The sequence below is a fragment of the Tachyglossus aculeatus genome, chromosome 20, assembly GCF_015852505.1.
Source record: "Tachyglossus aculeatus isolate mTacAcu1 chromosome 20, mTacAcu1.pri, whole genome shotgun sequence".
NCBI lineage: Eukaryota > Metazoa > Chordata > Mammalia > Monotremata > Tachyglossidae > Tachyglossus > Tachyglossus aculeatus.
Genome location: NC_052085.1, coordinates 2,797,780 through 2,810,773, shown reverse-complemented (window position 1 = coordinate 2,810,773; position 12,994 = coordinate 2,797,780). Strand labels below are relative to the sequence as shown.

At 53.4% G+C, this 12,994-nt stretch overlaps 1 protein-coding gene across 1 annotated transcript; it reads right to left on the bottom strand.

Annotated features, from left to right (window-relative positions):
• Positions 1 to 811: 811 nt before the first annotated feature.
• On the bottom strand, positions 812 to 11,611 carry PDX1 (pancreatic and duodenal homeobox 1). The gene is made up of 2 exons (XM_038762172.1): positions 11,245 to 11,611; positions 812 to 1,119 (listed from the first exon to the last, which is right to left on the bottom strand). Exons 1-2 carry the CDS (start codon positions 11,609 to 11,611, stop codon positions 812 to 814), a joined length of 675 nt encoding a protein of 224 aa, XP_038618100.1.
• Between the last annotated feature and the right edge of the window lie 1,383 nt (positions 11,612 to 12,994).

Here is a 12,994-nt window from a genome sequence, read left to right as displayed (position 1 = left end):
TGTCCGTGGGCGGATGGGAAGGAACGAATCCCGTGTCCGTGGGAGGATGGGAAGGGGCGGATGTCGTATCTGTGGACGGATGGGAAGGGGAGGATCCCGTGTCTTTGGGTGACTGGGAAGGGGCTGATCCCGTGTTCGTGGGTGGATGGGAAGGGGAGGATCCCGTGGGCGGCAGGGAAGGGACGGATCCCGTGTCCTTGGGCAGCTGGGAAGGGAAGGATCCCGTGTCCGTGGGTGACTGGAAAGGGGTGGATCCCGTGTCCTTGGCTAACTGGGAAGGGGAGGAGGGATCCCATGTCCGTGAGCAGCCGGGAAGGGATGGATCCCGTGTCCGTGGGCAGCTGGGGAGGGGCAGGTCCCGTGTCCGTGGGCTGATGGGAAGGGGAGGATCCCGTGTCCGTGGGTGACTGGGAAGGGGAGGATGGATTCCGTGCCCGTGATTGACTGGGAAGGGGAGGATGGATCCCGTGTCCGTGATTGACTGGGAAGGGGAGGATGGATCCCATGTCCGTGGGCAGCCGGGAAGGGACGGATCCCGTGTCCGTGGGTAACTGGGGAGGGGCAGATCCCGTGTCTGTGGGCTGATGGGAAGGGGAGGATCCCGTGTCCGTGGGTGACTGGGAAGGGGAAGATCCCGTGTCCGTGATTGACTGGGAAGGGGAGGGCGGATCCCGTGTCCGTGGGTAACTGGGAAGGGGGTCTCTGTCCCCCTCCGGAGTCGAGGCGTCCCAGCGGCGGCGTGTCCCCCGCTCCTCCGGCCGGAGGGGCTGGGCGGGGGGGAGCGTCCTGGACGCCCCCGCCCCCCCCCCGCTCACCGGGCCTCCTGCGGCCTCCGGGGGTCCAGGCCGGGCGGGGGGGCTCCCGGGTCCCCGGCGGGGTCCTTGGGGGCCGCGGCCCCCTTCTTCTTGTCCTCCTCCTTCTTCCACTTCATGCGGCGGTTCTGGAACCAGATCTTGATGTGCCTCTCGGTGAGGCGGAGCAGGGCGGCCAGCTCCACCCGCCGGGGCCGGGAGATGTACTTGTTGAACAGGAATTCCTTCTCCAGCTCCAGCAGCTGCGCCCGCGTGTAGGCCGTGCGGGTCCGCTTGCTCTCCTCCGACTCCACCGCGTAGACGCCTCCTGGGGACCGGGCAATCAAGCAGTCAGTCGTATTTATTGAGCGCTTACTGTGTGCGGAGCACCGGACTAAGCGCTTGGGAAGTACAAGTTGGCAACATAGAGAGACAGCCCCTACCCAACAGTGGGCTCACAGTCTAAGAGGGGAGACCGAACAAAACCAAATCTACTAACAAAATTAAATAAATAGAATAGATAGGTACAAGTACAATAAATAAATAGAGTAATAAATATGTACAAACATATATACATATATACAGGTGCTGCGGAGAAGGGAAGGAGGTAAGACGGGGGGATGGAGAGGGGGACGAGGGGGAGAGGGAGGAAGGGGCTCAGTCTGGGAAGGCCTCCTGGAGGAGGTGAGCTCTCAGTAGGGCAGCGTTAAAAGCAGGACTCCGGCACCCCGGGATCCCCGGGGGACTCACCCTCAACCCTGTAAACCCGTCCTCGGGGCCCTAAGCCCGTGGTGGGCAGCGACGGCCTCTCTTGATCGCTGGGTTGGACTTTCCGAGCGCTCAGTACAGTGCTCGGCACACGGTAAGCGTTCAATAAATGCGATTGAATGAATCGATGAATGGATCGTCGTGTTGACTTGTCCTCTAGGCTCTAAGCCCGTGGTGGGCAGCGACGGCCTCTCTTGATCGCTGGGTCGGACTTTCCGAGCGCTCAGTACAGTGCTCGGCACACGGTAAACTCTCAATAAATGCGATTGAATGAATGGACTCGTCCTTTAGGCTCTAAGCCCGTGGTGGGCAGGGACGGCCTCTCTTGATCGCTGGGTTGGACTTTCCGAGCGCTCAGTAAAGTGCTCTGCACACAGTAAGCGCTCAATAAATACGATTGAACGAATGAATGAATGCAGAGCACACAGTAAGTGTTCAATAAATGCGATTGAATAAATCAATGAATTTATCGTCGTGTTGACTCATCCTCTAGGCTCTAGGCCCGTGGTGGGCAGAGACGGCCTCTCTTGATCGCTGGGTTGGACTTTCCGAGCGCTCAGTACAGTGCTCGGCACACGGTAAGTGCTCAATAAATTCGATTGAATGAATGGATCATCGTGGGACTCGTCCTTTAGGCTCTAAGCCCGTGGTGGGCAGGGACGGCCTCTCTTGATCGCTGGGTTGGACTTTCCGAGCGCTCAGTAAAGACCTCTACACACAGTAAGCGCTCAATAAATACGATTGAATGAATGAATGAATGCTGGGCACACAGTAAGTGTTCAATAAATGCGATTGAATGAATCAATGAATGGATCCTCTAGGCTCTAAGCCCGTGGTGGGCAGCGACGGCCTCTCTTGATCGCTGGGTCGGACTTGCCGAGCGCTCAGTACAGTGCCCTGCACACAGTAAGTGCTTAATAAATGCGATGGAATGAATCAATGAATGGATCATCGTGGGACTCGTCCTCTTGGCTCTAAGCCCGTGGTGGGCAGCGACGGCCTCTCTTGATCGCTGGGTTGGACTTTCCGAGCGCTCAGTATAGTGCTCTGCACACAGTAAGTGCTCAATAAATGCGATTGAATGAATCAATGAATGGATCATCGTGGGACTCGTCCTTTAGGCTCTGAGCCCGTGGTGGGCAGGGACGGCCTCTATTGATCGCTGGGTTGGACTTTCCGAGCGCTCAGTACAGGGCTGTGCACACAGTAAGCGCTCAATAAGTGCGATTGAATGAATCAATGAATGGATCATCGTGGGACTCGTCCTTTAGGCTCTAAGCCCGTGGTGGTCAGGGACGGCCTCTCTTGATCACTGTGTTGGACCTTCCGAGCGCTTAGTACAGTGCTCTGCACACGGTAAGCGCTCAATAAATACGATTGAATGAATCAATGAATTAATGAATGGATCCCCGTGGGACTCGCCCTTTAGACTGTAAACCCGTCCTCGGGGCTCTAAGCCCGTGGTGGGCAGCGACGGCCTCTCTTGATCGCTGGGTTGGACTTTCCGAGCGCTCAGTACAGTGCTCGGCACACGGTAAGCGTTCGATAAATGCGATTGAATGAATCAATGAATGGATCATCGTGGGACTCGTCCTTTAGGCTCTAAGCCCGTGGTGGGCAGCGACGGCCTCTCTTTATCGCTGGGTTGGACTTTCCGAGCGCTTAGTACAGTGCTCTGCACACAGTAAGCGCTCAGTAAATACAATTGAACGAATGAACGAATGACCAGGGGATCAGAGACCGCCACCGCCCTGGGATAATTCGTTTCCTCTCACCCAACTCACCAGTGATTCAAAATAATAATACTGATATTATAATGGTATTTGTTAAGCGCCTACTATCTGTCAAGCACTGTTCTAAACGCTGGGGCAGGTTGTCCCACGTGGGGCTCACAGCCTTAATCCCCATTTTACAGATGAGGTAACTGGGGCACAGAGAAGTTAAGCGGCTTGCCCAAGGCCACACAGCGGACAAGTGGCGGAGTCAGGATTAGAGCCCACGTCCCTGATTTCCAAGCCCGGGCTCTTTCCACTAAGCCACCCTGCTTCTCACAGCGTGAGAAGCTTGTATTTTCCAAGCGCTTAGTACAGTGCTCTGAACACAGTAAGCGCTCAATAAATACGATTGAATGAATGAATGACCGTGGGATCAGAGATCGCTTTCACCCTGAGTTAATTCGTTTCCTTCTTTCCCAATCCACCAGTGATTCAAAACACCCAAACGCATTCTGAAATAGGGGCCATTTATTATTATTATTATCATTATTGTTATTACTATTTAATTGATAATAAGCAATCGTATCAACAGTGCCAGCGCTAAGAGCAGTGCTTTGCACATAGTAAGCGCTTAACAAATGCCATCATTATTATATCAGCACCAGGGTTTTTACTAAGGATTTTCCTAAAACGATTAAGATTTTCGCTTTCGCTCCTCCCTCCCCTGCTACTTATGCTCCGATAATAATAATGATGGTATTTGTTAAGCGCTTACTATGTGCAAAGCACTGTTCTAAGCACTAAAAGACCCCGTCTACATGTTCTGTTTTGCTGTAATAATAACAAATACCATTATTATTATTATTATTATTATCATTATTGTTATTACTATTTAATTGATAATAAGCAATCATATCAACAGTGCCAGCGCTAAGAACAGTGCTGTGCACCTAGTAAGTGCTTAACATTATTATATCAGCACCAGGGTTTTTAATAAGGATTTTCCGAAAACGATTAGGATTTTCGCTTTCGCTCCTCCCTCCCCTGCTACTTACGCTCCGATAATAATAATGATGGTATTTGTTAAGCGCTTACTATGTGCAAAGCACTGTTCTAAGCACTAAAAGACCCCGTCTACATGTTCTGTTTTGCTGTAATAATAACAAATACCATTATTATTATTATTATCATTATTGTTATTACTATTTAATTGATAATAAGCAATCATATCAACAGTGCCAGCGCTAAGAACAGTGCTTTGCACCTAGTAAGCACTTAACATTATTATATCAGCACCAGGGTTTTTACTAAGGATTTTCCGAAAACGATTAGGATTTTCTCTTTCGGTACTCCCTCCCCTGCTACTTACGCTCCGATAATAATAATGATGGTATTTGTTAAGCGCTTACTATGTGCAAAGCACTGTTCTAAGCACTAAAAGACCTCGTCTACATGTTCTGTTTTGTTGTCTGTCTCCCCCTTCTAGACTGTGAGCCCGCTGTTGGGTAGGGGCCGTCTCTATATGTTGCCGACTTGTACTTCCCAAGCGCTTAGTACAGTGCTCCGCACACAGTAAGCGCTCAATAAATACGATTGAATGAATGAATGAGACACTGAATGGCGCACAATTGGTTGCTAAAGGGTCACCGGGGAGGAAAGGGCTGTATAAGGGGGGACATGTACTTCCCAAGCGCTTAATACAGTGTTCTGCACACAGTAAGCGCTCAATAAATACAATTGATTGATTGATTGATTGATTGATTGACTGGAGCCCCTAGAAACGAAGCCCAAGTCCGAACGGAGCTCGCCCATCTCCCGAGAGAATTAGGCCCCGAAGGACAGGCCGAGGGGCCCGGGGTTGACCTACAGAGAAGCACTGTGGCTTAGTGGAAAGAGCTTGGGAGTCAGAGGACGTGGGTTCTAATCCCGACTCCCCCACTGGTCCGCTGTGTGGCCCTGGGCAAGTCGCCTAACTTCTCTGTGCCTCAGTTCCCTCATCTGGAAAATGGGGATTGAGACTGTGAGCCCCACGTGGGACAACCTGATTACCTCCTTGTATCTTCCCCAGTGCTTAGAACAGTGCTTGGAACGTAGTAAGTGCTTAAACAAATACCACTATTATTATTATTATTATTATTATTATTATTATTATTATTATTAATCCCAGCTCCACCACTTGTCTTCTGTGTGGCCTTGGGAAAGTCGCCTAACTTATCTGTGCCTCAGTTCCCTCATCTGGAAAATGGGGATTGAGACTGTGAGCCCCACGTGGGACAACCTGATATTACCTCCTTGTATCTTCCCCAGTGCTTAGAATAGTGCTTGGAACGTAGTAAGCGCTTAAACAAATACCACTATTATTATTATTATTAATCCCAGCTTCACCACTTGTCTTTTGTGTGGCCTTGGGCAAGTCGCCTAACTTCTCTGTGCCTCAGTTCCCTCATCTGGAAAATGGGGATTGAGACTGTGAGCCCCACGTGGGACAACCTGATTACCTGCTTGTATCTTCCCCAGTGCTCAGAACAGTGCTTGGCACGTAGTAAGCACTTAACAAATACCATAATAATAATAATAATTATTATTATTAATCCCAGCTCTGCCACTTGTCTGCTATGTGTTCTTGGGCAAGTCGCTCAACTTCTCTGTGCCTCAGTTACCTCGTTTGTAAAATGGGGATTGAGACTGTGAGCTCCACGTGGGACAACCTGATTACCTTGTAACTACCCCAGCACTTAGAACAGCGCTTGGCACCTAATAAGGGCTTAACAAATACCATAATTATTATGATGATTATTATTACTACCCCACCGAGCCAACGGTTGCTGGCCTTAGGGGGACACGTGAGGATTGGGGGGGAGGGGTGTCTGTGTGTGTTGGAGGAAGTAGGGTCTGGAGTGGACGCAGGGAGAAGGAACTGGGAAGGGAAGAGAGGCCGGAGGGGCCCAGGGATCCCCTCGGGAAGCGGAGAAAAGCAGCCAGGAATGATTTCGGAAGAGATTTAGGAACCGCGCCTCGGTAGGAAGAGGTCGTGGGCAGGGAAAGTGTCTACCAAGTCTGTCCCAGTGTACTCTCCCAAGCGCTTAGCAGAGTGCTCTGAACACAGTAAGCGCTCGATGAATGAGACTGGCTGATTGATTGAGGTCGGAAACAACCTGAGAGGTAGAGTGGGGTCTCCGGACAGTTCCCTTGGACTCCCACCCCCCGCAAAGCAGTCTAGCGGAGCAAGGGTGAGCTTGGGACGTTTCGGTGGATTTCTTCCGTTGGCTTTTTAATTTAAATGAAGGTTCTGCCCTCAGCCTGCCGCTGTCTCTTTGGCAAATCTCCCTCGTTCCCCTCCTAGGTCGGTCCCCCCGGCCCCAGGAGAGCCGCCATCCGGCTCCCACCCCAAATCTTCCTGGGGGCCAATTGGGGTGCCCCCCACCTCCTCTTTTTAGGGTCTAGGGGCCCAAGGCCGCGGGATCTCGGAAAAAGACCTTCCCCCACCCCAAGATGTCTCCTCCTAAAGGTTCCCGGAAGGCCCAGGCATGGTAGCAGACAGAGACAGGGTCCAGCTTCCCCCACCCCGACAGAGACAGAGACACAAGAGAGAGTCACAGAGAGAGAAACAGAGAGCCCCCCTCCACCAGCAGGGCCCAACAAGCCCCGCAAACTCTCCTAGTTGACCTCTTTCATTCATTCATTCATTCAATCGTATTTATTGAGTGCTTACTATGTGCAGAGCACTGTACTAAGCTCTTGGGAAGTACAAGTCGGCAACATATAGAGACGGTCCCTACCCAACAACGGGCTCTTGGCACTAAGCTAGCAGTAGCCTGGCCTGGGGGCTCGGGGAGAGTGGAGAGGATGGGGGGCTACCACTTCGGCTCGGGGGGCTACCAACCTGGGGCTGGAAGGATATCCGCCAAGCCCCCAGTAGCACCCCACCTCCCCGAGAGAAGCCCCGAAAGCAGACCCCCAATTCCATGCCTCAACGAGGAAAAGTGACTACAGGGCTGGATCCTCTCCACCTCCTGGGGGTCGGCTGACTGAGGGACCCCATCCTCCCTACGCCCTGCACCCCCCGCACTCTGGGGGGTTTGCGACCCCCGGGGCTGGGGTTCTTACCGGGAGGGGGGACCAGACTGGCTCAAGTTCAGGCCGTGGTAACATTGTCTGGACCTGGGCCTAGCCACGTTTGCGGGGCACAGCCAGAGCCTGGGGTTAAAGGTCGGGGGCCGGTCCTGTCTGCCTGTGCCCCCTCCCCTGGAAAGCCAGGTCGAGGCTGACCCTCGCTTCCTATCGCCCACTTCGGCAGCCCTCCTCTTCCTCCTTCTTCTCCTCTTCCTCCTCCTCCTTGGCCCTTTCCTGGGCCTCTCCTTCCGAGCGGGTTGGCGAACCCGGGTGGGGGGAGATTCCTCTGTCCAGGATGGGCAGGGTAGTGCCTACAGGCCTGGTGCCCCCTCGGACCGGAGCGCCCACCTCCCCAGTCCAGCCAGGCCGGCCCTCGGGGGTCAGGGGGCCGGAGGGGCTGGGGGAAGGCGCTGACCTCTGGTCTCGGCCTCTGGTTGTGGGTGGCTCCTCTCCCACCTCCCAGCTCGGTGACCCCTCCAAGATTGCCATCCGCTGGCATCCCTCGGTCGTTTCCAATCATTATTCATTCATTCAATCGTATTTACTGAGCGCTTACTGTGTGCAGGACACTGTGCTAAGCACGTGTTCTGGCCAAAAAGGTCCACTCGGGGTGGACCTGTCGGGGGTCATTGCTGCCCCTGCTGCCCCTTTTGGGTGGGAGTTTGGGGGGTCCGAGCCCGAAGCCACAGTTGCCAACCTTTCTGTGAACGCCCCCCTCCTTGTAAGGTGCTCTTTGGGGTGACCAGGACTGTTGCAGTCGGGGTTCCTTCAGGAATCATTCATTCATTCGATCGTATTTATTGAGCGCTTACTAATACTAATAATAATGATGGTATTTGTTAAGCGCTTATTATGTGACAAGCACTGTTCTAAGCGCTGGGGTAGATACAAGGTAATCTCGCTGTCCCACGTGGGGCTCACAGTCTAGTGCTTCATTCATTCATTCAATTGTATTTATTGAGCACTTACTGTGTGCAGAGCACTATACTAAGTGCCTCAGCACCGAGAATCAATCGTATTTATTGAGCGCTTACTGTGTGCAGAGCACTGTACTAAGCGCTTGGGAAGTACAAGTTGGCAAACTATAGAGACAGTCCCTACCCAACAGTGGGCTCACAGTCTAAAAGGACAGTGCTTCGTAAACAGTAAGCACTTAATAAATACCATCGTTATTATTATTAATCCCCATTTTACAGATGAGGTAACAGGCACAGAGAAGTTAAGTAACTTGCCCAAAATCAGAGCACTGTACTAAGCACTTGGAAAGTATAATTCGGCAACAGAGACAATCCCTACCCAACAAGGGGCTCACCGTCTAGAAGGGGGGCGAGGCAGACCAAAAAACAAAATGAGTAGATAGGTGGGGGGGGGGTTTCCTTTTTTGTTTTTTCCCCAGAGAGGAAAATTCAGGGGCAGCATGGCTCAGTGGAAAGAGCACGGGATTGGGAGTCGGAGGTCATGGGTTCAAATCCCGTCTCCGCCACTTGTCAGCTATGTGACTTTGGGCAAGTCACTTAACTTCTCTGGGCCTCAGTTCCCTCATCTGTAAAATGGGGATGAAGACTGTGAGCCCCACGTGGGACAACCTAATTACCTTGTATCTTTCCCAGCGCTTAGAACAGTGCTTGGCACATAGTAAGAGTTTAACAAATACTATAATAATTATTATTATTACGAATAATCCCCACTCTGCCATTTGTCTGCTGTGTGGCCTTGGGCAAGTCGCTTAACTTCTCTGTGCCTCAGTTACCTTATTTTTAAAATGGGGATTGAGACTGTGAGCCCCACGTGGGACAACCTGATAATCTTGTATCACCCCAGCGCTTAGAACAGCGCTTAACAAGTGCCATTATTATTATTAAGAGGAGGAAGAAGAGGAGGAGGAGGAAGAGGAGGAGGAGGAAGAGGGGAGGCTTAGCCATCCACTGCCCTTTCCACGCGTGAGACTTGGTCGATTTCAACCAGGGGAAAGGCAGCTGCGGGAGGAGGAGGAGGAGGGAGGAGGAGGGGGAAGGGAGGCTTACCCGTCCACTGCCCTTTCCACGCGCTAGACTTGGTCTATTTCATCCAGGGGAAAGGCAGCTGCGGGAGGAGGAGGAAGAGGAGGAGAAGGAGGAGGAGGAAGAGGAGGCTTACACGTCCACTGCCCTTTCCACGCGTGAGACTTGGTCGCTTTCATCCAGGGGAAAGGCAGCTGGGGGAGGAGGAGGAGGAGGAAGAGGAAGCTTACACGTACACTGCCCTTTCCAGGCGTGAGACTTGGTGGATTTCAACCAGAGGAAAGGCAGCTGCGGAGAAGGAAGAGGAGGAGGAGGAAGAGGAAGCTTACACGTCCACTGCCTTTTCCACGCGTGAGACGTGGTCGATTTCATCCAGGGGAAAGACAGCTGCGGGAGGAGGAGGAGGAAGAAGAGGAAGCTTACACGTCTACTGCCCTTTCCACGCGGGAGACTTGGTCGATTTCAACCAGGGGAAAGGCAGATGTGGGAGGAAGAGGAGGAGGAAGAGGAAGCTTACACGTCTACTGCCCTTTCCACGCGGGAGACTTGGTCGATTTCAACCAGGGGAAAGGCAGCTGCGGGATGAGGAGGAAGAGGAGGAGGGGGAGGAAGAGGAAGCTTACCCGTCCACTACCCTTTCCACGCGTGAGACTTGGTCGATTTCAACCAGAGGAAAGGCAGCTGCGGGAGGAGGAGGAGGAGGAGGAAGAGGAAGCTGACACGTCCACTGCCCTTTCCACGCGCGAGACTTGGTCGATTTCAACCAGAGGAAAGGCAGCTGCGAGAGGAGGAGGAGGAGGAAGAGGAAGCTTACACGTCCACTGCCCTTTCCAAGCGTGAGACTTGGTCGATTTCATCCAGAGGAAAGGCAGCTGCGGGATGAGGAGGAAGAGGAGGAGGGGGAGGAAGCGGAAGCTTACCCGTCCACTACCCTTTCCACGCGTGAGACTTGGTCGATTTCAACCAAGGGAAAGGCAGCTGTGGGAGGAGGAGGAAGAGGAAGCTTACACGTCCACTGCCCTTTCCACGCGGAAGACTTGGTCGATTTCAACCAGAGGAAAGGCAGCTGCGGGAGGAGGAGGAGGAGGAGGAAGAGGAAGCTTACACGTCTACTGCCCTTTCCACGCGGGAGACTTGGTCGATTTCAACCAGGGGAAAGGCATCTGTGGGAGGAGGAGGAAAAGGAAGCTTACACGTCCACTGCCCTTTCCACGCGTGAGACTTGGTCGATTTCAACCAGGGGAAAGGCAGCTGTGGGAGGAGGAGGAGGAGAAGGAAGAGGAAGCTTACACGTCCCCTGCCCTTTCCACGCGTGAGACTTGGTCGATTTCAACCAGGTGAAAGGCAGCTCTGGAAGGAGGAGGAGGAGGAGGAGAAGGAAAAGGAGAAGGAGGAGGAGGAGGAGAAGGCAAAGGAAGCTTACACGTCCACTGCCCTTTCCACGCGTGAGACTTGGTCGATTTCAACCAGGGGAAAGGCAGCTGTGGGAGGAGGAGGAGAAGGAGAAGGAAGAGGAAGCTTACACGTCCACTGCCCTTTCCACGCGTGAGACTTGGTCGATTTCAACCAGGGGAAAGGCAGCTGTGGAAGGAGGAGGAGGAGGAGGAGGAGGAGGAAAAGGAGAAGGAGGAGGAGGAGAAGGCAAAGGAAGCTTACACGTCCACTGCCCTTTCCACGCGTGAGACTTGGTCGATTTCAACCAGAGGAAAGGCATCTGTAGGAGGAGGAGGAGGAGGAGGAGGAAGAGGAAGCGTCCACGTCCACTGCCCTTTCCACGCGTGAGACTCGGTCGATTTCAACCAGAGGAAAGGCATCTGTGGGAGGAGGAGGAGGAGGAAGAAGAGGAAGGAGGCTTACCCGTCCACTGCCCTTTCCACGCGTGAGACTTGGTCGATTTCATCCAGGGGAAAGGCAGCTGCGCTCTGCTGGCTTCCCCCAGACCCCCGGGCTCAGCCCCGTCGGGGAAGGGGCCGATGTGCGCGTGGGGGTGTGGGAGGTGGGGGCGGGGGGCGTGCAGGTGGGAGCCCCCCGGCTCCTCACCGATGGGGGGCACCTCGTAGGGGGAGACGTCCGGGGCCCCCGCGGGGTAGGGGGGCGGGGGCGGCGGGGGCGGCGGGGGCCTGGCCGTGTAAAGGCAGGCCGGGGGCCCGGCGCTGTAGTCCTGGAAGGCGCACGGCTCCTTGTAGAGGGGCGAGGCCGCGTAGTGGCCGTCCGGGGCGCTCATGGTTGAAGGCGCGGTCGGGACGCTGGGCGGCGCTGCGCCTCCCGGCCCGGCCCCCGGCTCTTTGACAGCGCGCGGGGGCGCCGACGGAGCGGAGGCAGGCCGCCCGCCACACGCCGCCCCATTGGCCGCCCGCCCCCACGTGCCCCCTCCCCATTGGCCCCGGCGCCCCGCCCTCCTCGAGCGCGCCCCCTAGCGGCCCCGGGCGGCGGACCCCGGCGTCGGTTGGGGCGCCGCTCTGAGCGCTCGTTCAATCAATCAGTCAATCAGTCGTATTGATCGAGCGCTTACTGTGTGCAGAGCACTGTCTGAGCGTTCGTTCAATCAATCAATCAATCAATCAATCAATCGTATCTATCGAGGGCTTACTGTGTGCAGAGCACTGTCGGAGCGTTCGTTCAATCAATCAATCAATCGTATTGATTGAGCGCTTACTGTGTGCAGAGCACTGTCTGAGCGTTCGTTCAATCAATCAATCAATCGCATTGATTGAGCGCAGAGCACTGTACTAAGCGCTTGGGAAGTACAAGTTGGCAACATAGAGAGACAGTCAATCAATCAATCGTATTTATCGAGCGCTTACTGTGTGCAGAGCACTGTCGGAGCGTTCGTTCAATCAATCAATCAATCAATCGTATTGATTGAGCGCTTACTGTGTGCAGAGCACTGTCTGAGCGTTCGTTCAATCAATCAATAAATCGTATGGATTGAGCGCAGAGCACTGTACTAAGCGCTTGGGAAGTACAAGTGGGCAACATAGAGAGACAGTCAATCAATCAATCAATCGTATTTATCGAGCGCTTGCTGTGTGCAGAGCACTGTACTAAGCGCTTGGGAAGTACAAGTGGGCAACATAGAGAGACAGTCAATCAATCAATCAATCGCATTTATCGAGTGCTTGCTGTGTGCAGAGCACTGTACTAAGCGCTTGGGAAGTACGAGTGGGCAACATAGAGAGACAGTCAATCAATCAATCAATCGTATTTATCGAGCGCTTACTGTGTGCAGAGCACTGTCTGAGCGTTCGTTCAATCAATCAATCAATCAATCAATCGTATTGATCGAGCACTTACTGTGTGCAGAGCACTGTCTGAGCGTTCGTTCAATCAATCAACCAATCATATTGATCGAGCGCTTACTGTGTGCAGAGCACTGTCTGAGCGTTCGTTCAATCAATCAATCAATCGTATTTATTGAGCGCAGAGCACTGTACTAAGCGCTTGGGAAGTACAAGTGGGCAACATAGACAGTCAATCAATCAATCAATCACATTTATCGAGCGCTTGCTGTGTGCAGAGCACTGTACTAAGCGCTTGGGAAGTACGAGTGGGCAACATAGAGAGACAGTCAATCAATCAATCAATCGTATTTATCAAGCGCTTGCTG